At 38.7% G+C, this 21,559-nt stretch overlaps 8 protein-coding genes and 1 long non-coding RNA gene across 12 annotated transcripts; 5 read left to right on the top strand and 4 right to left on the bottom strand.

Annotated features, from left to right (window-relative positions):
* Positions 1–19: 19 nt before the first annotated feature.
* Positions 20–4,205, top strand: LOC113561409 (eukaryotic translation initiation factor 3 subunit C-like). 2 transcript variants are annotated; one of them, XM_026972498.1, is made up of 15 exons: positions 20–134; positions 351–456; positions 556–688; positions 773–1,057; positions 1,130–1,227; positions 1,308–1,435; positions 1,518–1,928; positions 2,001–2,210; positions 2,284–2,437; positions 2,511–2,726; positions 2,808–3,087; positions 3,198–3,391; positions 3,501–3,704; positions 3,784–3,922; positions 4,054–4,193. In XM_026972498.1, the coding sequence occupies exons 2-15, from the start codon at positions 364–366 to the stop codon at positions 4,191–4,193; spliced, it is 2,685 nt and encodes an 894-aa protein (XP_026828299.1). In that variant the 5' UTR covers positions 20–134; positions 351–363. The 2 variants fall into 2 exon arrangements, with proteins under 2 accessions (XP_026828299.1, XP_026828300.1); XM_026972499.1 differs by lacking the exon at positions 20–134 and having other exon boundaries at positions 364–456; positions 4,054–4,205.
* Positions 4,206–4,275: 70 nt separating this feature from the next.
* LOC113562620 lies at positions 4,276–4,596 on the bottom strand. The gene is made up of 2 exons (XR_003407017.1): positions 4,507–4,596; positions 4,276–4,422 (listed from the first exon to the last, which is right to left on the bottom strand). It is a non-coding gene; the product is annotated as an uncharacterized LOC113562620 (long non-coding RNA).
* On the top strand, positions 4,419–6,948 carry LOC105276213 (vacuolar protein sorting-associated protein 33B). The gene is made up of 6 exons (XM_011333663.3): positions 4,419–4,832; positions 4,906–5,126; positions 5,199–5,705; positions 5,783–6,013; positions 6,085–6,410; positions 6,493–6,948. The coding sequence occupies exons 1-6, from the start codon at positions 4,675–4,677 to the stop codon at positions 6,754–6,756; spliced, it is 1,707 nt and encodes a 568-aa protein (XP_011331965.1). The 5' UTR covers positions 4,419–4,674; the 3' UTR covers positions 6,757–6,948.
* LOC105276214 (eukaryotic translation initiation factor 3 subunit C) lies at positions 6,796–11,299 on the bottom strand. 2 transcript variants are annotated; one of them, XM_026972497.1, is made up of 15 exons: positions 11,170–11,299; positions 10,761–10,866; positions 10,529–10,661; positions 10,160–10,444; positions 9,990–10,087; positions 9,782–9,909; positions 9,289–9,699; positions 9,007–9,216; positions 8,780–8,933; positions 8,491–8,706; positions 8,130–8,409; positions 7,826–8,019; positions 7,513–7,716; positions 7,295–7,433; positions 7,024–7,163 (listed from the first exon to the last, which is right to left on the bottom strand). In XM_026972497.1, exons 2-15 carry the CDS (start codon positions 10,851–10,853, stop codon positions 7,024–7,026), a joined length of 2,685 nt encoding a protein of 894 aa, XP_026828298.1. In that variant the 5' UTR covers positions 10,854–10,866; positions 11,170–11,299. The 2 variants fall into 2 exon arrangements, with proteins under 2 accessions (XP_019886173.1, XP_026828298.1); XM_020030614.2 differs by lacking the exon at positions 11,170–11,299 and having other exon boundaries at positions 6,796–7,163; positions 10,761–10,853.
* A 652-nt stretch (positions 11,300–11,951) lies between these two features.
* Positions 11,952–13,932, top strand: LOC105276216 (charged multivesicular body protein 4b). Its single transcript, XM_011333666.3, has 4 exons — positions 11,952–12,267; positions 12,551–12,728; positions 13,000–13,259; positions 13,434–13,932. Exons 1-4 carry the CDS (start codon positions 12,087–12,089, stop codon positions 13,487–13,489), a joined length of 675 nt encoding a protein of 224 aa, XP_011331968.1. The 5' UTR covers positions 11,952–12,086; the 3' UTR covers positions 13,490–13,932.
* Positions 13,933–14,008: 76 nt separating this feature from the next.
* LOC105276218 (pyruvate dehydrogenase phosphatase regulatory subunit, mitochondrial) lies at positions 14,009–18,251 on the bottom strand. The gene is made up of 11 exons (XM_011333669.3): positions 17,917–18,251; positions 17,483–17,714; positions 17,155–17,418; positions 16,909–17,071; positions 16,537–16,821; positions 16,119–16,421; positions 15,900–16,039; positions 15,495–15,700; positions 14,991–15,402; positions 14,734–14,906; positions 14,009–14,636 (listed from the first exon to the last, which is right to left on the bottom strand). Exons 1-11 carry the CDS (start codon positions 18,219–18,221, stop codon positions 14,378–14,380), a joined length of 2,742 nt encoding a protein of 913 aa, XP_011331971.1. The 5' UTR covers positions 18,222–18,251; the 3' UTR covers positions 14,009–14,377.
* A 35-nt stretch (positions 18,252–18,286) lies between these two features.
* LOC105276326 lies at positions 18,287–19,328 on the top strand. 2 transcript variants are annotated; one of them, XM_026972507.1, is made up of 5 exons: positions 18,287–18,425; positions 18,619–18,743; positions 18,806–18,838; positions 18,969–19,016; positions 19,095–19,328. In XM_026972507.1, exons 2-5 carry the CDS (start codon positions 18,657–18,659, stop codon positions 19,176–19,178), a joined length of 252 nt encoding a protein of 83 aa, XP_026828308.1. In that variant the 5' UTR covers positions 18,287–18,425; positions 18,619–18,656; the 3' UTR covers positions 19,179–19,328. The 2 variants fall into 2 exon arrangements, with proteins under 2 accessions (XP_026828308.1, XP_026828309.1); XM_026972508.1 differs by having other exon boundaries at positions 18,969–19,001.
* On the top strand, positions 19,291–19,952 carry LOC113561397 (the record flags this gene model as incomplete). Its single annotated transcript, XM_026972317.1, has 4 exons — positions 19,291–19,437; positions 19,542–19,613; positions 19,708–19,777; positions 19,851–19,952. Coding segments are annotated over 4 exons (342 nt in total), but the record flags the coding sequence as incomplete, so codon positions are not given.
* Positions 19,950–21,499, bottom strand: LOC105276217. Its single transcript, XM_011333667.3, has 2 exons — positions 21,346–21,499; positions 19,950–21,007 (listed from the first exon to the last, which is right to left on the bottom strand). The coding sequence occupies exons 1-2, from the start codon at positions 21,473–21,475 to the stop codon at positions 20,727–20,729; spliced, it is 411 nt and encodes a 136-aa protein (XP_011331969.1). The 5' UTR covers positions 21,476–21,499; the 3' UTR covers positions 19,950–20,726.
* Positions 21,500–21,559: the final 60 nt, after the last annotated feature.

The raw sequence follows: 21,559 nt of genomic DNA on the forward strand, positions 1-21,559 counted from the left end.
TAACCAATCATCGCCTTGCTTTTCTGAATATACTTATTTCTCTCTATCCTCCATGCTTTTGCTTTTACTATCGTGATTTTATAACCTCACGACGCGATTTTATAAACTTGCTTCTCTGTTTAACCGGAAAAGTGGTAAAGTTGCAATCAAATATTATATTTCCAAGTTCTATACTATCTCTAAACATTATTTAATCTGTGCCAAGTTATAAATATAGAAGTAATTGCATTTATCAAACTTACATTATGCCATGTGGTTAACCATACAGATTGTGAATTACTAACAATAGATGTATTTAATGATATCATATTATATCATTTACTGTTATTATTTTGTGCACATAATTGTAGAGCATCCATCATCATGAGTCGTTTCTTTGCAACTGGTTCGGATTCCGAATCCGAAAGCGCATCTGAGGAGGAGCAGGTGCAAAGAGCGCCAGCGACAGCTTTTACTGTATGTAATATATTTAAAACAGATACAAAGAAAGTTCTTTAATGTGTATTTATATAGGAACTTTTCCTTTTGCCATTTTATTGAAACATCTTTATATAGTTTAGCGATGATGAAGAGGAAACAAAACGAGTTGTACGCTCCACCAAGGAGAAGAGATATGAAGAGATTGCTAATCTTATAAAGCTCATTAGGAACTACAAGAAAATTAAAGATATGAGCAGTATGCTGTCCAGTAAGTAATTCAATGTTGTAAAGCTCCTCTATGTTGAAACTACATAGAAAAGAGTCTCACATATATTTATTTCTTTATTATTAGGTTTTGAAGATCTGATGCGCGCTTACCAAAAAGCCCTACCTGTCGTTACAAAGGAGGAACTCGGACAAACCCCACGATTCTACATTCGATGTTTAGTAGAAATGGAGGACTTTATTAACGAAGTATGGGAAGATCGTGATGGACGCAAAAATATGTCGAAAAATAATTCCAAATCCCTTTCAACAATACGTCAAAAGTTACGTAAATATAACAAGGATTTTGAAGAAGACATAAGCAAATTTAGAGAGAATCCCGATCAAGATGACGATGAAGAGGAAGAGAAAGGTTTGTAATTATATGAGTATTTACATATCATATTTTTTTTTAAATAATAAATATAACGTTTCATGACTTTAGCTGAAGAAGTTATAGAATCTGAAGAAGAAGAGGATAGCGCTGTAGCTTTCAAGAAGGCAGGCTCAGAGGCTAGTGAACCTGATGTGGCCAAGTTTAAGGTTTCCTATAACTTCCTATAAATAGCGCAAAGTATTTAGTTTTTCATCAAGTTTCAACTTTCTCCTACGTTACATTACAGAAAGGGGTAACTGATGGCGAAGAGGGTAGCGAAAGCGAATCTGACTGGGGTAGCGATTCTGACAGCGAAAGTACCAGTAGCGACGATGAAGGCCAATATCAGAATATCCGCGAACGTTTCATCAAAAAGTATGATCTTGTGATAGATGTAACATCAAAAATGGATTTATTAAAATTACATTATATAATGTGAAATGTTTCGTTTACATAGAGCTTCGACGCAGGAGGAGGACGAGGACAAAACAAAAAGAAAGGAACAGCGAAAGGAACGTAAGGAGAAGGAACGTAAAAAGAAACGCGATGAAGATGACGGCGAAGGCGAATGGGAGACCGTCAAAGGTGGCGTGGCTATTCCATCCGAGAAGCCAAAGATGTTCGCCAAGGATGCCGAGATCAATATCGGCGCGGTGCTGAAGAAACTCTCCGAGATAATAGCAGCTCGCGGCAAAAAGCGCACTGATAGACGAGAGCAAATAGAGCTCCTGCACGAGTTGCAATCGATAGCCGATGCGCACACTCTCGGTCCGGCAGTAGCTGTAAAAATTAAGTTTTCCATCGTCTCTTCCATATTTGACTACAATCCCAAAGTTTCCGACGCTATGAAACCTGAATATTGGGCCAAGTACGTCTAACTGAGAAAGATTGAGTTGAATTGCACATTTACTGTAAAATAATGATATTTCTTTTTAAACAGAATTTTGGAGCGGATTACCGAGATGCTGAACATGTTACTGAACAACACGGATATGGTAATAGCGGAAACAATCACGGAAGAAATGGAAGAGTTCGAGACGCCACCTTACAAGATGCATGGCTGCGTATTGACGTTGGTGGAGCGTCTCGACGAGGAGTTTATAAAATTGCTGAAGGAGTGTGATCCACACAGCAACGAATATGTAGAGAGGTAACGAGAGTCCAATGTGTAACGTATAGACCGCTGCTCTTTTTTTACTTATTACCATCCACTCTTATTACAGATTGAAAGATGAGAAGCAAGTAGCTGCCATAATTGATAAAGTGCAAGAATATTTGGAGAGACAAGGCACTGTATCCGAACTTTGTCGCGTCTATCTGCGCAAAGTCGAGCACCTGTATTACAAATTTGATTCAAACGTGCTGAAACAAAAGGAGGTGAAAAGTCGTGAATGTTTATGCGAAAGATTTTGCTTTATCAGAATCACTGCATCATGATTATCTTCCTTAGGGTGAACTGGAATCAGACGCAATCACATCCGTGCAAATCATGGAGAAATTGTGCAAATACGTATACGCTCATGATAATACTGATCGGCTGAGAACTCGTGCGATTCTTTCGCACATCTATCACCATGCCCTTCACGATAATTGGTTCCACGCTCGCGACTTGATTCTGATGTCACATCTGCAGGAAACTATACAGCATTCCGATCCAGCCACACAGGTATTGAATTTTTCTCTTACACTTTTATTATACTACAGAATAATATGGACACAAAATTAACACACATTCTAATAATTCTAGATTCTGTACAATCGTACGATCGCTCATTTGGGATTATGTGCATTCCGTCACGCGAATATCAAGGATGCCCACAACTGCTTGGTCGACTTAATGGTTACAGGCAAAGTGAAGGAACTTCTTGCACAAGGTCTGCTTCCACAGCGCCAGCACGAGCGCAGCAAAGAGCAGGAGAAAATCGAGAAACAGAGGCAAATGCCTTTCCACATGCATATTAATCTGGAACTGCTTGAATGCGTATATCTCGTCTCAGCAATGCTTATCGAGATTCCTTATATGGCTGGTATGTTTTTTTTTTTCACCTATAGTATGTATTACGTTTGACGTATTTCTCCTATGTATTATATGTTGGACAATTACCTGTATTATATGTGGCAAATTATTTTGTTGTAGCTCACGAATTTGACGCGAGGAGAAGAATGATTTCCAAGACGTTCTATCAGCAGTTGAGATCGAGCGAACGTCAGTCGTTGGTCGGACCGCCAGAATCCATGAGGGAGCACGTCGTTGCTGCCGCGAAGGCGATGCGCAATGGAAATTGGTCCGCTTGCAACAATTTCATCATAAATGAAAAGATGAATGCGAAGGTGAACAAGTGATACTCGTGTTCAGTTTGCACGATATATTGTTTTTTTCTCAAGTGTTAAGGAAAGTTGAGAATGTGAAATAATAATTATTTTCATGAAATTGTAACAGGTCTGGGACCTCTTTTATCAAGCAAGCAAGGTCCGAGAGATGCTCACCCGATTGATAAAGGAAGAATCGTTGAGAACTTACCTGTTCACGTACTCGCATGTCTACGATTCGATCTCGATGCCGAAACTCGCTGATATGTTCCAGTTGAAGCGGCCCATAGTCCATTCTATTATCAGCAAAATGATCATCAACGAAGAGCTCATGGTATTTTGTACAGGCATATCATCTTGATGTTACGATATATAATGAAATAATTGTATAACTCACATATTTTTTCTGCTAGGCATCATTGGACGATCCGACTGGTACCGTTGTCATGCATCGTAGCGAGCCTAGCCGTCTACAGTCCTTAGCCGTGCAACTTACCGATAAAGTAAATAATTTCGTTGATTCGAACGAGCGTATCTTCGAAATGAAACAAGGTACGCTACTTTTCGTAATATACCATGGAGTTTGTCATTTATTCTTTTCCTTTTTTCTGTTCTTTATAATATTATGTATTATAAAATTATTCCGCGTTAGACAGATATTTAATAAGCATAAATTCTTGCAGGCAACTTTTTCTCAAGAGGAAATCAGGGTAATTTCCGCGATCGTCAAAATTATGGTCGCCAAGGACAGGATTGGGGACGGCAGAGGCGTGACCGTGATCGCGATCGCGATCGTAATCGAGAAGAAAGCCGAAATTATTAAAGTAAATGAAAATTATATGAGTGGATACTTTTATTATTGTAACGCTAAGTATTATTATGTATTCATACATAAATAAATCGTGTTTGTAATTAAACTGTCTTTATTGGATTGATTACATTTCTGGAGTATGCTGTTGATGAATGGATTGCCATTCTACAGGCGTCTAACCTACGAACTTCGAGATTTTTTAGGTTATGAGAAATCCATTAGGAGCTATCTTCCACCTAGCCTTCGACCAAAAATTATTAGTAGTACAACTCAACAATAAGGCAGATAGGTGTATTTTCAAGTAGTACAACTACATATTCGTTACCACGAAGATTAAGAATTTTCCTTTTTCCTTTTCTTGCATCGAAGCGTGAACATGTCAGTGACATAAGCATACGTGTTCTGTGTAGTAGATGGTATTCGACATTTGACAGCTTGGTATCTCTGAGCTGGTGGACATTATTTAGACGTTTTATCATAAATAGAAGTATAAATGGATATCACATTGAATGACAAACTGAGTGTTTTCCAGCAAATAAGTCAACGGAAGCTTGTGGAGATACTAGACAGTATTCCAGGTTCAAAGGACTTGATAATAGAAGCAAAACTGATGAAAATACTGGACAGCTTTGTAGGAGTAACCGTATTAAAGTAAATTTTCATATTTTCTGTATATATGTATACTTGGTTATTATTGAATCTGTAAAATTGTTTTTTCTCATAGGCGATATGGAGTGGATAAGATTTATAAATTGGAGGATGGGCTGAAACCATCGAACAGCCAACGTATATTCTTGGTATCTAATAATCTAATTGCGTGCAAGAGAGTTCTGGATCAAGTGCAATCAGAAATATCTCTCATTAAGCCACATGTTGAACCATGTCATCATTTGTTAGTTATGCCATTTGTTCCAGCCGTGTTGCACAATCTAGTTGAAGAAGAAGGTCAGCAAGCATATAATTGATATTGTTAGCTATTCTATTTCTTCAAATAATAATGCTTTGTTATTTTTCTAGGTTTGTCTGGACTAGTCACGCTACGAATGTTGTCTCTAGAATTCATAAGGCTGGATGGGAATATTTTGTCTTTGGAAATTCCATTGTTTATTGATCTCTACTACCATAAAGATACCAGCCTATTACGGGCGTTAGCACGCAACTTGTGGTCATTGCAGCTGATACTCGGCTCACCGAGGCTCTCGCTCTTCCTTGGTAAGCACAGCCAGCAAGTGAGTAAACTGATGGAATCGATGGAACAATGTCTGGGCTCATCCAGTCTGGAAAACGAGATCGGTGCACTGATCGTGATGGACAGAAGCTTTGATTTGACTTCGACACTCTTGACGCCTGTGACATATGCGGGTTTATTGAACGAAGTCGTCGAGGTGAACATCGGCACGGCAGTTTTGGGAGACTCGCAGACCAAATTAGATCCGAATAAAGATCAGATCTATAGTGAAGTAAGGGACATACCTTGCAGCGATGTATTTCCGATCTTGCACGGAAAGGCCAAGTCACTCAAATGTACTTAATTTTAATCACTACTTACATTTCTTGTTCAACTGTTTCGTCGATGATATTTTAATATCGATCGATGTTAGCCGAACAGGAGGCTATACAAGCAATGAAGCTGGTTGAAATGGAGAGATACGTGTCAACGATACTGCAAAAGACCAGAGATACAAAGCAGAAATTAGCTTTCCATATATCTGCCTGTCAAACTATCGCAGACACCCTGGGCTCCGAGTTTCAAGCCCTACAGGCAATCGAGAAGTCGATGCTCGATTGCAAGGACAGGAAGGAATGCTTGAGCTATATTGAGAGAAACATAGGTGCCTCGCAATATCAATAATACTTATGATTAAACGATTAAAACCGTAAAGTAATTGTGAAATCTTTGCAGATGAGCATGCGATACGATGTCTGCGTCTTCTATGCCTGTTATCCATCACCACCGATGGTATCACGCAGAACGAACTACAAAATATCCAAAAGGTGCACCTCCACACTCATGGTTATCAGCATATTCCCTTGTTTTACAAGTTGCACACTGTTGGCTTGTTAAAATACAGAACCGAAAATATCTTGCACAAGCTGCCGAACTGGAGCAGCGAATGGAACAGCAACGCACAAAGATTGAAAATGTTACCTAATTATTCCAAACGATCTGATCAGAACGGCCGTACCTGTCCCAGTTACGTGTTCAACAATTCTTATATACCAGCCATAGTACGTATCGTTAATTTTTTTCACATTACAAAATAATGTATCCTATCGTAACAACAACGTAACGTTGTTTAATATACTACAGGCACAGCTATTGAATATCGTATCGAATCAAGAGAAAGATCCACGTAGCTTCGAAGACTTGACGAATTTACCGGACTGCGTCATAAATGGCCAAAGAGGCGCCTTATCACCGAAGATGGTCGTGATCTGTGTGATAGGTGGTATCACGTGTTCAGAAATTGCGGCGTGCCGGCTGATAGAGAAATCCATGGGAATACGTTTGGTTCTCACGTCCGATACCATTCTAACGGGCAACAAACTCATCCAGAGGATACAAGAAATATGAGGAGCTTCTGTGGAGTATCTGTAATGAAGACTGTAAAATATTGTGTAATATCTTTATGTGTAAGTTTTTACAAACGATTATAATTTTGCTTATATCTTCTTCTTTTGTAAGACAAATATGAAAGCAAACGAATTGTTACAAGAATTGTATATTATCGTCGCAAATATTACTTAATATACTATTATTTAAGACTTACTATTTATTTATGTATTATTTACATAAATGCGCTCAAATGTTATTACTTTCGAATATCTTCCAAAATTTAATTTAATAATTTCGGCTTTCTTCTCGATTACGATCGCGATCGCGATCACGGTCACGCCTCTGCCGTCCCCAATCCTGTCCTTGGCGACCATAATTTTGACGATCGCGGAAATTACCCTGATTTCCTCTTGAGAAAAAGTTGCCTGCAAGAATTTATGCTTATTAAATATCTGTCTAACGCGGAATAATTTTATAATACATAATATTATAAAGAACAGAAAAAAGGAAAAGAATAAATGACAAACTCCATGGTATATTACGAAAAGTAGCGTACCTTGTTTCATTTCGAAGATACGCTCGTTCGAATCAACGAAATTATTTACTTTATCGGTAAGTTGCACGGCTAAGGACTGTAGACGGCTAGGCTCGCTACGATGCATGACAACGGTACCAGTCGGATCGTCCAATGATGCCTAGCAGAAAAAATATGTGAGTTATACAATTATTTCATTATATATCGTAACATCAAGATGATATGCCTGTACAAAATACCATGAGCTCTTCGTTGATGATCATTTTGCTGATAATAGAATGGACTATGGGCCGCTTCAACTGGAACATATCAGCGAGTTTCGGCATCGAGATCGAATCGTAGACATGCGAGTACGTGAACAGGTAAGTTCTCAACGATTCTTCCTTTATCAATCGGGTGAGCATCTCTCGGACCTTGCTTGCTTGATAAAAGAGGTCCCAGACCTGTTACAATTTCATGAAAATAATTATTATTTCACATTCTCAACTTTCCTTAACACTTGAGAAAAAAACAATATATCGTGCAAACTGAACACGAGTATCACTTGTTCACCTTCGCATTCATCTTTTCATTTATGATGAAATTGTTGCAAGCGGACCAATTTCCATTGCGCATCGCCTTCGCGGCAGCAACGACGTGCTCCCTCATGGATTCTGGCGGTCCGACCAACGACTGACGTTCGCTCGATCTCAACTGCTGATAGAACGTCTTGGAAATCATTCTTCTCCTCGCGTCAAATTCGTGAGCTACAACAAAATAATTTGCCACATATAATACAGGTAATTGTCCAACATATAATACATAGGAGAAATACGTCAAACGTAATACATACTATAGGTGAAAAAAAAAAACATACCAGCCATATAAGGAATCTCGATAAGCATTGCTGAGACGAGATATACGCATTCAAGCAGTTCCAGATTAATATGCATGTGGAAAGGCATTTGCCTCTGTTTCTCGATTTTCTCCTGCTCTTTGCTGCGCTCGTGCTGGCGCTGTGGAAGCAGACCTTGTGCAAGAAGTTCCTTCACTTTGCCTGTAACCATTAAGTCGACCAAGCAGTTGTGGGCATCCTTGATATTCGCGTGACGGAATGCACATAATCCCAAATGAGCGATCGTACGATTGTACAGAATCTAGAATTATTAGAATGTGTGTTAATTTTGTGTCCATATTATTCTGTAGTATAATAAAAGTGTAAGAGAAAAATTCAATACCTGTGTGGCTGGATCGGAATGCTGTATAGTTTCCTGCAGATGTGACATCAGAATCAAGTCGCGAGCGTGGAACCAATTATCGTGAAGGGCATGGTGATAGATGTGCGAAAGAATCGCACGAGTTCTCAGCCGATCAGTATTATCATGAGCGTATACGTATTTGCACAATTTCTCCATGATTTGCACGGATGTGATTGCGTCTGATTCCAGTTCACCCTAAGGAAGATAATCATGATGCAGTGATTCTGATAAAGCAAAATCTTTCGCATAAACATTCACGACTTTTCACCTCCTTTTGTTTCAGCACGTTTGAATCAAATTTGTAATACAGGTGCTCGACTTTGCGCAGATAGACGCGACAAAGTTCGGATACAGTGCCTTGTCTCTCCAAATATTCTTGCACTTTATCAATTATGGCAGCTACTTGCTTCTCATCTTTCAATCTGTAATAAGAGTGGATGGTAATAAGTAAAAAAAGAGCAGCGGTCTATACGTTACACATTGGACTCTCGTTACCTCTCTACATATTCGTTGCTGTGTGGATCACACTCCTTCAGCAATTTTATAAACTCCTCGTCGAGACGCTCCACCAACGTCAATACGCAGCCATGCATCTTGTAAGGTGGCGTCTCGAACTCTTCCATTTCTTCCGTGATTGTTTCCGCTATTACCATATCCGTGTTGTTCAGTAACATGTTCAGCATCTCGGTAATCCGCTCCAAAATTCTGTTTAAAAAGAAATATCATTATTTTACAGTAAATGTGCAATTCAACTCAATCTTTCTCAGTTAGACGTACTTGGCCCAATATTCAGGTTTCATAGCGTCGGAAACTTTGGGATTGTAGTCAAATATGGAAGAGACGATGGAAAACTTAATTTTTACAGCTACTGCCGGACCGAGAGTGTGCGCATCGGCTATCGATTGCAACTCGTGCAGGAGCTCTATTTGCTCTCGTCTATCAGTGCGCTTTTTGCCGCGAGCTGCTATTATCTCGGAGAGTTTCTTCAGCACCGCGCCGATATTGATCTCGGCATCCTTGGCGAACATCTTTGGCTTCTCGGATGGAATAGCCACGCCACCTTTGACGGTCTCCCATTCGCCTTCGCCGTCATCTTCATCGCGTTTCTTTTTACGTTCCTTCTCCTTACGTTCCTTTCGCTGTTCCTTTCTTTTTGTTTTGTCCTCGTCCTCCTCCTGCGTCGAAGCTCTATGTAAACGAAACATTTCACATTATATAATGTAATTTTAATAAATCCATTTTTGATGTTACATCTATCACAAGATCATACTTTTTGATGAAACGTTCGCGGATATTCTGATATTGGCCTTCATCGTCGCTACTGGTACTTTCGCTGTCAGAATCGCTACCCCAGTCAGATTCGCTTTCGCTACCCTCTTCGCCATCAGTTACCCCTTTCTGTAATGTAACGTAGGAGAAAGTTGAAACTTGATGAAAAACTAAATACTTTGCGCTATTTATAGGAAGTTATAGGAAACCTTAAACTTGGCCACATCAGGTTCACTAGCCTCTGAGCCTGCCTTCTTGAAAGCTACAGCGCTATCCTCTTCTTCTTCAGATTCTATAACTTCTTCAGCTAAAGTCATGAAACGTTATATTTATTATTTAAAAAAAAATATGATATGTAAATACTCATATAATTACAAACCTTTCTCTTCCTCTTCATCGTCATCTTGATCGGGATTCTCTCTAAATTTGCTTATGTCTTCTTCAAAATCCTTGTTATATTTACGTAACTTTTGACGTATTGTTGAAAGGGATTTGGAATTATTTTTCGACATATTTTTGCGTCCATCACGATCTTCCCATACTTCGTTAATAAAGTCCTCCATTTCTACTAAACATCGAATGTAGAATCGTGGGGTTTGTCCGAGTTCCTCCTTTGTAACGACAGGTAGGGCTTTTTGGTAAGCGCGCATCAGATCTTCAAAACCTAATAATAAAGAAATAAATATATGTGAGACTCTTTTCTATGTAGTTTCAACATAGAGGAGCTTTACAACATTGAATTACTTACTGGACAGCATACTGCTCATATCTTTAATTTTCTTGTAGTTCCTAATGAGCTTTATAAGATTAGCAATCTCTTCATATCTCTTCTCCTTGGTGGAGCGTACAACTCGTTTTGTTTCCTCTTCATCATCGCTAAACTATATAAAGATGTTTCAATAAAATGGCAAAAGGAAAAGTTCCTATATAAATACACATTAAAGAACTTTCTTTGTATCTGTTTTAAATATATTACATACAGTAAAAGCTGTCGCTGGCGCTCTTTGCACCTGCTCCTCCTCAGATGCGCTTTCGGATTCGGAATCCGAACCAGTTGCAAAGAAACGACTCATGATGATGGATGCTCTACAATTATGTGCACAAAATAGTAATAGTAAATATATGATCTTATTAAATATATTTATTACAATTAACTCATAGTTTTAATAATGTTATAATACAACGTGACAAATGTTTTTTAATAATTTCGCGAGTGCCGAGGCCGCGTATGTGTTAACATCTGCGTCTTCTTGTATCTACCATAAGATACAAGAAAATCTTATAAAATATAAATCTAATAAAGATGTTGAATTTTATGATCGTGTATTAGCACAATACAAAGTAATTGCAAACAAGAGCCTTCAAATATAATTTTAAATTATTACGTACCGATTTTCTCGATAAAAAGGACACGTCACAAGAGTAGAAAATTCACAATATTAAAACTCGACCAAGGGGGTTAGCTAAAGCACGGCGAGTTGATACTTGGCAAGGTGGATGAATAGAGACCCTTGCGGAATAGAAATCGGCCGAATGAACGTAAAATGATCGAACCAATCACGAGCGTTCCGCCAATTCCGCATTGCGCATATTGCATTACAGGGTCTCTAGTGGACGAAGTGGACTGGACGCCATCTAGAGCCATTAGTCCAAGATCAGATAGAGAAAAATATCAATAGTATTTATATGTCAAACGCATCGCATCTAAATATTCATGTATTATGGTTTAAATCAGCGTCTGCTGCGATTTCACAAAATATAAAGTTAAAGAATAAATAAGACATTGCACGATATCATTTTAATTGACAAAAATATCATTTCTGATCAATCAATAGCTACAGCATATAAACGAGTATACTGCTCGAGTATAAATCTCGAATATTTTCATGTAAATGTTTGTACAGATTAAATTTGATAAATCGCAATTTCACGCCTCGGAAATATTCTTTAATTTTAAAGACAACTGTAAAATTTTAGGCTGAATTTTCAAACGATGACGCACCGTGCGTATGATTCATCAAATCTGCATCCTGCTTTTGTACTTTCTCGCAATTCTCTCCTCTTCTCTCCAACAAGTATACGTCTGTTTACTTCAATTCGAGTGCAGAAGGTGTAGGACAGCGCGGAATCAAGAGGAACGAACCTGGCTGTGACGTATCCGCACCAGTCAAACGCGAAAAGAACATGGCGACGGTGGTCTCGTAGCAGTGGATGCTCTCTCTCGGCAATCGCAATTTTGTTAGTGTTCTCGACGTAATTCCGAAGTAATTGTAAATCGTCCGGTAAGTCGTGAAAACCAGGACACAATGAGCTTCTTCAGCAAGGTGTTCGGCGGCAAGAAGGAGTCGGCCGCTCCGTCGACGGCCGAGGCGATTCAGAAATTGCGCGAGACAGAGGATATGCTGATAAAGAAGCAGGACTTTCTGGAGACGAAAATAGAGAATGAGATGATGATTGCGAAGAAAAATGCGTCAAAGAACAAGCGAGGTACGACCGCCACTCTTACCGCGTGTCGTTTGTCGTTTTTCGAATTTCGTAGCTTGTACGAGTAGCTGTCAGACTGTTGGTCATCTCGTTTTCATAGTTATTTTATTTGTGCTTCGTTATCATTGAGTTATAGCCGTCCGCTTTAAATTCCTTGCAGCAGCTTGATAGTAGCTGTACGTTTGACACAGTTATATGCATTTAATTTGTTTGTAATTAGCATCACAAGTTCATGAATAATTGTATGTAGTATAGCCGAGTGTTGAGTCTCACGTTTACTTTATAGCTGCTATCCAAGCACTGAAAAGAAAGAAACGGTACGAGAAGCAGCTGCAGCAGATCGATGGAACGTTGTCAACGATTGAGATGCAAAGGGAAGCGTTAGAGAGCGCGAACACAAATACTGCTGTTCTTACAACTATGAAAGGTGCTGCGGATGCAATGAAGGCTGCACATCAACACATGTAAGATTTTGATGATTATCTTTATGATCACCATGATGATTTGTTCATTGATCTTTAACGATTGGTAAAAATTAGTTTGTAAATTTTGTTCGTAATCACATATATTCGACCATTTGATCAAAATGTACATTTTGTATATTTTCTCTTTGTTTATATGATATTATTACATAATATTGTAAAGAAATTAAGTTACTTAAAAAAATCTTATTTATATGGGTGTATTATATTTGTGTGTATTCATCTATATATTTACATTTCCCTAACTTCCCAGGGATGTTGACCAAGTGCATGATATGATGGATGACATAGCGGAACAACAGGATGTAGCCAGGGAAATTTCCGATGCCATCTCGAATCCAGTCGCATTCGGTCAAGATGCCGATGAGGACGAGCTGGAGAAGGAATTGGAGGAACTTCAACAAGAACAACTCGACGAAGAATTGCTCGGTATACCGCAACATGATACAACGACAGATGAACTGCCAGCGGTACCGACTTCAGTTCCTGCCGTGCCAAGCAAAACCCGCACAAGTAATTATTGTCTTCCTAACGTATCTTTATTAAAGAAGCATATTAGTTGCTAAAATGTCTGGAAATGTTTGAAAAATATTGGCATATTAATTAGTAATATTACAATTAATTAAAAATTAATTAACTTATGATACGACGTGATGCATACTCAAAGTATTAAAATTTTATTTACAGAAGCTAAACCGGAAGAAGACGATGACCTGAAAGAACTGGAGGCATGGGCTTCATAAAGTGATATTAGAAGTGATGTTGAAATCAAAGATACAAGACATTTCTAGATAACTGTAAATTATATATTATTACCACCATGCGTAATGTTATCATATCTTGCATTAAATAACCGGCTAAAATAAACTTTTAATATGAGCTCGCAATTTTAATAAGCTTCTTAAGCACAACTGTCGAAGAAAAAAGTTTAATACTAAAGTGAATAATTAAGCATTAGTAGAAATTGTGTTGCTGTATTTTTATGCTGTGGTGATTATTACTAACGAGTGAATAATAATAGATCTGGTTGGTGGACGTTCACATCAGTTAGTGACAAGGATTGAGTAATATATTTTATACAGTAAATATATTGAGAAGTAAATGGAAACGTGAGTACTTCAAAGGTGGTAAATGTGCAGTTCATGTAACATATAAATATATAAATATAAAGAAAATATATATATATTGAAAAATATATTGTAAAATATGAAATAGCCCTATTCTCGTACTTGTCGAAGAAAAACAATAGATTAGTATGTATCATTTCTTCAAAAAACTTTTATTTTTCTATTTTTATTATACACACGCGTTATAATTTGAGGGGCAATCTTCTTCAGATTGACTCAAATTGTTAAATAGCCTTCTATAACTTTGTATAAATATATTTATTATAAATAAATCTCTCAAGTCCATGAAAATACTGATTTTGTAAAAATATCACTGATTCAACAATGTGACTAGATTTACACTACTCAAATATTGTAAAACAAATTAGTATAAATTATATAATTTTAATAAAAATTCTAAATACTTCAATAACTTGTTTTACATTATGTAAGAACTACAGGTGCATAGAACTATAAATAACGTTTAACTCTCAAGCAGACTAGGCAATGACTAGAATATTACTTCTAACGTGAGACGTCGCTCTGATATGCCACAACTGGGGTGGGAATATACTTTTTGCTTAATTTACTGCTTAAAACTGGTATGGGCAAAGGGTGGATGTGCGGTTTGGCGGGGAATCTCGTACCAGCAATATCAATCTCGTAATATGCCGTTGGATCCGTTATAAAGTCCGTGGTGACGGGCTTTGCTTCTTGCTCGTATCTTGCTCCGGGTAGACTAATAAACCCGAGGCAAATAAGTTTCTCTGTTACGAAACCATAGCTGTAAGAGTAGTGACGACATAATATAGATAGTTATACCGGTGAAAACAATATGGGAGATGTAATAAATGATGTAATAATGTTTAAAGCATATTTACCCGGCTGACGTAACAGTGCCAACAAATTCACCGTTTCGATATAACGGTTCACCACCCCATGCCCATACATTTTTGTTCAAGTCCATACCATCAAGAACGAATAAAACTAGTCGTTTCGTCACTCCTTGCATTTTCTGGCGTTGTAAAGCGGCTTTGCCAATAAAGTAATCCTTCTGTGTACAACAAAGTTGCAAAATATTTAGTACATTATAAATTATAGTTCCATCTGACCTCAAATAGATCTTTGTAATACTAACATCCAGTTTTACGCTGTAGCTACTACCGGCTTCGTATGGCGTGACGTACGGTGTCAATTCTTCAGCCCAGAATGGAATAAATCTCTCAATTCTCATAAAACGTTGCGTGAGCACTCCGACGTCTCTTGCACCGTAGTCCTTTCCAACTGCCATTAACGTTGAGTAAATGTGCAGCGCGTACTCCGAGGGTATGTAGAGGCAATAACCAGGTTCACCCGTGTGCGTAAATGCCATTACCATAACGTCGGAAGCGTACGCAACGTTCACAGTCTTGTAAGTGAACGGTGCAAGGTTCATGTCAGAGTTGGACAACTCGGAAAGCAGTTCGGTAGCTTTCGGGCCCACTACATTGATTACTGTGTACTTTGACGTCACGTCGTTGAGACCCACCGAGTGATCTGCCGGCAAATGTCTAATTCATTGGATAAGAATAAGAATAATCAGTGAAAGTTACGTTAACAGTGCATCGCATATTATATGTAACATCTATGGAATGTTACTTACTTAGACATCCACTGGTAGATTCGCGTCTGCTGCAATGTGGGCGAGACCATAAAATAACTGTTTTTGCCTTGTCGCACCAGCATGCAATCATTCTCGTAACCGCCTTTCTCGTTTTGCATTCCTGTGTGAACTATTCCGCCGACTGGTACGTTAGCGTCGTTGGAACACAATCGTTGCAGATATTCCACTACTTCTCCACGACTAGACTGCGAGAAAATTAATAAAAATTAAAACGAGATGATGGATTCAGTAAAACCAGAAAAGCGCAAATATGATTTAATTATATTTATGTTATTTTGCGTTTTTAATGCTCTAGGAAATGAATCTTTAAAACTCAGTTGAGCTTTTCGAGAGAAAGTTTCGATTTTTTATCTTATCTACTTGATTACTTGGTTATTTACTTACTTTAATCTCGATCTTCGAAAACGAGCTCATATCTATTATCCCGACTCCTTCTCTGCACGCTTGAAACTCTTCCTTCATAAAGTCAAAGAATTTTGGTTTATAAAAACTACCCTTTGGCATAATCGGCTTTTTTTGTCCTCCTTTTACATTTATGCAGACGTAAATTTATATTATATACTTTACATTAAAAGATTTAGTCCTTGAAGTAAATTCACTTACGTCTATAAGTAGAATTGAAGTAAAGCGGACGTTCATAGGCCATTTTTATACCAAAAATTGCGCCACGTTCCTCCAGAACGGAGTACAACGGTGAACAACGTAATTTACGAGCATACTTATACTCGGATTGATGAGGATACAATATAGCATAATTTCGACCGACCACTTCCTTCATCCTCTGCTGCAGATACTGCTTATTGTTATGCAAATCCAAGAACCTCTGCACATTGAACGGAAGCACTTCTTGCGTGGATTCGCCATTTATTAAAGATTCGGCGATCTCTTTACCGATTCCACCAGCACCTTTCCGAAAAATACATATCAATGTTTAGTTATAAATTATTCAAATTTAACGCATTTTATTTAAATACATACATGCATGATATAGACTGCAAAGTCGAAGATATTTTCAATTTACCTTGTAACGAATTGCCGTTCATTCCAACGGCAACAAAGTAATTTTTTACTTCCGGGCTTTCTCCTAATATCCATCTGCCATCCGGAGTGAAATTGTCGGGACAATTGTAGATATTCGGATGCTTTACTGCCTTCAAGATCGGCAGTCTATGCAGGACTTTGTCCCACAACGGCTGCCAATGGGCTGGATTACTCTTCACGTGCTTCGTCCAATCGTCCTTAGGAACGGGACCGCTTTCGAATGCAGGTTTTGCTTCGGGCTCGAACCAGCCAAGTAAAAGTCCACCTATGCAATTATCAGCAACGTTTTTATCACAATATGTAATATGAGTGTATAATCTTAAAGATCTTTATGTTTCACACAAAATAATACCTTCCCATTCTCTCATATATGAGTACGAGTCAAAATCTCGTACGTATGGTAGGGACGTACTGATTTCCGATGACAAAGGTGGCACAATCGCGTACAAATGTTCCGTAGGATACGCGGGAATTCTGACTGGCGGTGTACATCTTAATCCTAGCTCGCGAGCCCACTAAAGCAGCGATAATGAGATATTAATAACATGTTGCACATACACTGCAGTGGCATTTAAGACTGATATGAAGGTGCACTTACCATTCCGGCACAATTAATGAAATATTCGCAGGTAACAATACCGTGTTCAGTCTTCACGTACTTAACAGCACCCTTTTCGGTTTGTACTTCCTCCACACGACAGTGTTCGACGTATCGCGCTCCTCCCTGCTCTGCCAATTTTGCCAGCACCTTGCAAATTGCATTTAAATTAGCGACAGCATCTTCTGGTACCCAAATTGCTCCTTCCAGATCATCCACGCATAAATAAGGATGCAACCTCTTCAATTCTTCTTTGCCCAGAACCTATAACAAGATATCCAGACATGTGTTTGCTAAACTATATCAAATTTCATAATTAAAAACATACCTCGCAGTGCAATCCAGTCGGCACATTGTACGCCATTCTTCTCTTGAGAGCTACCATCCTATCCTTGGATTGCGCCAGATTTACGCTCCCGCATTGTCTCAGTCCTATATCATGGCCCATTTCATGCAGCTGTTGGTACAGCTTGATGCTGTAGGTGATCAGGTTTCTCCGAGAGATCGGCTTGAAGAGGCCGAGTGTGCCAGAACCAAAATGCGAGGATCCACTGCCGATTCTAGAATCAGAAGACAATTTTATATAAACTACCTATTACACGTATGTTCTACGTACGTATACTACATGTGTTAAACACTACAACTACATTCAAATATGAAATAATTAAAGGGACAAGGAAACGAAATAGCAAAATGAAAGGACAAAACATTTCTAATCCAAGTTTTAAATTACAAGCAATTATAAATTAAACGCAAGCTTACGTGTCCTGTTCCAAGACCAGGACATCGTTCCACCCGTTCAGGACCAGGTGATACGCGACCGAGTTGGCGACCGTCCCGGCACCGGCGATAACGATCTGCGACTGGGACGGCAGATCCGGTTGCTTCCTCGAGGAAAAATTCCTCTCGTCGCGTGACAACTCGCGACGAGCGTCCGTCGACGAGCATCGTAAACAAGGCTCATACTTGCAGGTTATGTATCGCGTGCCGTGGGAGCTCACCGTCGCGCGGAATCCTTCCTTTCCTAACGGTAAACACACGCATTTCGCGTAGATTCGCCTCAACATCAACAGACCGACCAGCGATTTGCAGTAGCGCAAAGCGTGATTGACAATCGCACGTGATTGATGAATTCTATCGGCTCGTCGACGTTTTTGCTAAGGAAAATCAGCTATAAATTAATTAAGGAATCCGTAATGCCTAGTAGGACCTAGGAGAGATCTGCATTTTGCAATTCACAGTCCGGAGCATTAGCTTCAGCTCCCAAAATGGTAGGATGTGTTCTATTTATTCGTCATGTGCATCTGGCGCAATTACAAAACTGGCGCTACGTTTCAAATGTTTGAAATCTCGCGATATCTCTCGATCCCGGCGACCATGTTTAAATTGATTCAAATCATTATCGCATGTAAATCACCGTAAAATTCGTCGCAGCAACTCGAATAATTTGCATAAATTTTGCAGTTTCTTCTACACTTATTGTTTCGTTCCGCCTGTGGAAAATGGGGGCAGTTTTGTACCTTTGCTTCAAGATATTATGGGTCTTCACCTTCGTCGAATTATGCATTGTGGCGTTCATAATGCTTTTGGTGAGGAAATGTTACGTTATCCGCACTTCCCTGGACTCAGAATTTAAATGCGTTTATTTTAGCACAATACCGACATGGCAGAGTTGAAGAAGCGCGTAAGTAGATTAAATATATTAAGAATTTCATCTCAGTCGTCCTAGATAATTCTGCTTTCTTTCCTACTCACGGTTCTCTTGAGAAGTATTCTTCAAACGTCACAAAATTAATATAAATAATTCTTTCCAGATTTTACCCACAGGACCAACAGCATCTCTGAAAGTCAGTTATCGTCTCGTACGTGAAAGAAGCAGTAATTAAGATGTTAAAGTCGCATTATTTACTGGCGCAATTGAGCTTCTCGTATTTTTTCAGAATCATGAAAATGTGGATAGGAATATCGTAGAACTCTCAGAGAGACTCGCGAAGGAGAGACGAGAGGTGAAAAAGAAGTATTAATTATTTTAAGAAGTATTAATCTTTCTATCTCTCGTTTTAACTTGTGCACATTAATCCTTGAATCAAATAATTCTTACGTGACATTGGACAAACCGATGCCAATTTCGGGTAAACAACGCAGCTTCAACAATCCCGAACTGAGATAAAAAATATAGAAAATGTCTTGAGCGATGTGGAAAACAAGACTCTGTCGTGTCGCGATCGATACAGGTCTATAATGACCGCAATAAAAAGAGATGTCCGTAAAACGGAAATTGAGGTTTGTTAAGAATGTTGAAATTGATAATAAATCATGAGTAATAAATGATAGAATTATACGTGTGATACTTCGATAAAATAAAATACCGAAAAACGTATCGGTAGATGAAGATGTTACAGGATCATGCATCTAAATTGTCTCTCCGTCGAGAAGAACTAAAAAACGAGATACTAAAGGTACTTTAAATACATACTAAATTATAGGCAATACTTAGGGAAGAATATAATATAATATAAATAGCTTGCCAATACAAGTTTCTTTTTTTTCCAGCAAGGTCAAGACTATCAAAGAATGATCGATAATTTTGCTAAGGATTTCGGAAATAAGGAAACAACATTTTGTACGTTAACAACCGATACAAGTTAGTGTTAAATAACGATTTATTCACACGTTTAATATCACATTTATTTCAGCAAGCGATTTAGAAAATGTAAAGCGCGACGATTCGAGTGGTCTTCGCAAGTAATCGAACCGCCGTGAAGCGCATCAAAATAAAACTTTAAGATTTGATAGAATTTTATAATCTTTTATTTGCAACAGATTTATGCAACATTTAATATAGAGGGAAATGTACATATTCTTTGTGGTGGTCTTAATGCGATTATATATAGTAACTAATTAATAATCGTACAAACTTGTTCCGGCAATTTGATGCAATTTGTACGCTACCAATATTTTTCTTTTAATACTCTTAATGTAACTGAGACATGTGCGAGATGAATCTTACTTTCTTCGAACTCACAATAATTTAAACGAAAGTTCAACCAAATCTGTTTATTAAATTTATGTTTATGTATGTTGGTACAGCAACATGTTACATAACGAAACTAATAAGTCTTTTAAGGCACTCAACTTGAGATTTTGTTTGTGTTCGATTTTATTCTCTACGTCATCTTCTCTATTCTATAAATAATCAATTTTGAAAATCACGACTGCCGCTCAAATAACTTCACACACATCGTTGTGAATATTTATTGGTCGGTGATGAAATCAAGATTCTCTCAATCGAATTAGAAATTAATTGAAGGACATGATTTTGCTGTTTATCTCCTTTTCCTACATTGCTAGAAAAGTGTCTTCCCCTTTGATATTTTCATTGAGCTTTTTCGAGGAAAATCGATTCGATCAAGGGACCCGATGACGCAAAAGACATCCCGCGTTTTCGAAGCTGTCCATAGCGTTATCTGGTATGATTAACGGGGAAATTAACAACTTCAATCTTCGAATGTCGCGTTCTTCCGCGAAAATCCCGCAGAAACCCGCGCTTCTTCTCGTTCCGCGCGCATCTCTTACAATTCTGTATGGTGAGACGGGAACTTCCTTAGTATCGCGTGATACAGATTGTAAAACGCGTAGAAGCTCACGCTCAGAATCACCACGAGAGCCGATCCGAATATCCAGGACAAAAAGTTGCCGTCTATTATGTCGGAATTCTCTTTTCTCTTTTTGGCGCTGATCTCTCCGAGAGTCGTCCCCTTCCTCTCCTCCATGAGCTTCTTCATGTTGTTGAGCTTCTCCCGCAGCTCGTCTACGGATTCGGCGATGTCCTCGATTGACTCATCAGCTGGATCTGTAATTTACGCAAATGCGATATTACCGCGCCGAGAACAGCTGTTCTTGAGCGAGCCGATTAATCAAGTAAAGAATTATTATAATTACGGATTTATATAAATTTGTACAGGTGCAATAACGATGGAGTTTATTAAACGCAAGGATCGGTATGCAGACTCTGTAGCGTTTCATTGACATTTAACACTTCCGGTATATTGTAAATACATGTGTACTTTTGCCTGCATTTTGCAGCTTTTGCGCGGAGCAATTAACATGCATCGCATTCTTCTTATTATTTATCGGATATTTAAATATGATTCAAGCTCGATAGATGTTCGAAAACTATGCTCAACTCACTGGTGACGCCTGACACGCAAGTGTGCGTCACGGTATTCATGATGATGCTGAACGATGCGTGCTTTCCGTACTGACTCCGCTCTTTTGTGCTCCAGAGCGCGAGTGGTATTGATCCAGCATCCCGCGACATAGCGCAGTCTCCGCCTCTCCATGTAGCACGGCGGATGTGACTGACACTGTCATTACAAACGTTCCCCCCCCCCCCGCGATGTTT

Source organism: Ooceraea biroi, chromosome 9 (assembly GCF_003672135.1).
Source record: "Ooceraea biroi isolate clonal line C1 chromosome 9, Obir_v5.4, whole genome shotgun sequence".
Classification (NCBI taxonomy): Eukaryota; Metazoa; Arthropoda; class Insecta; order Hymenoptera; family Formicidae; genus Ooceraea; species Ooceraea biroi.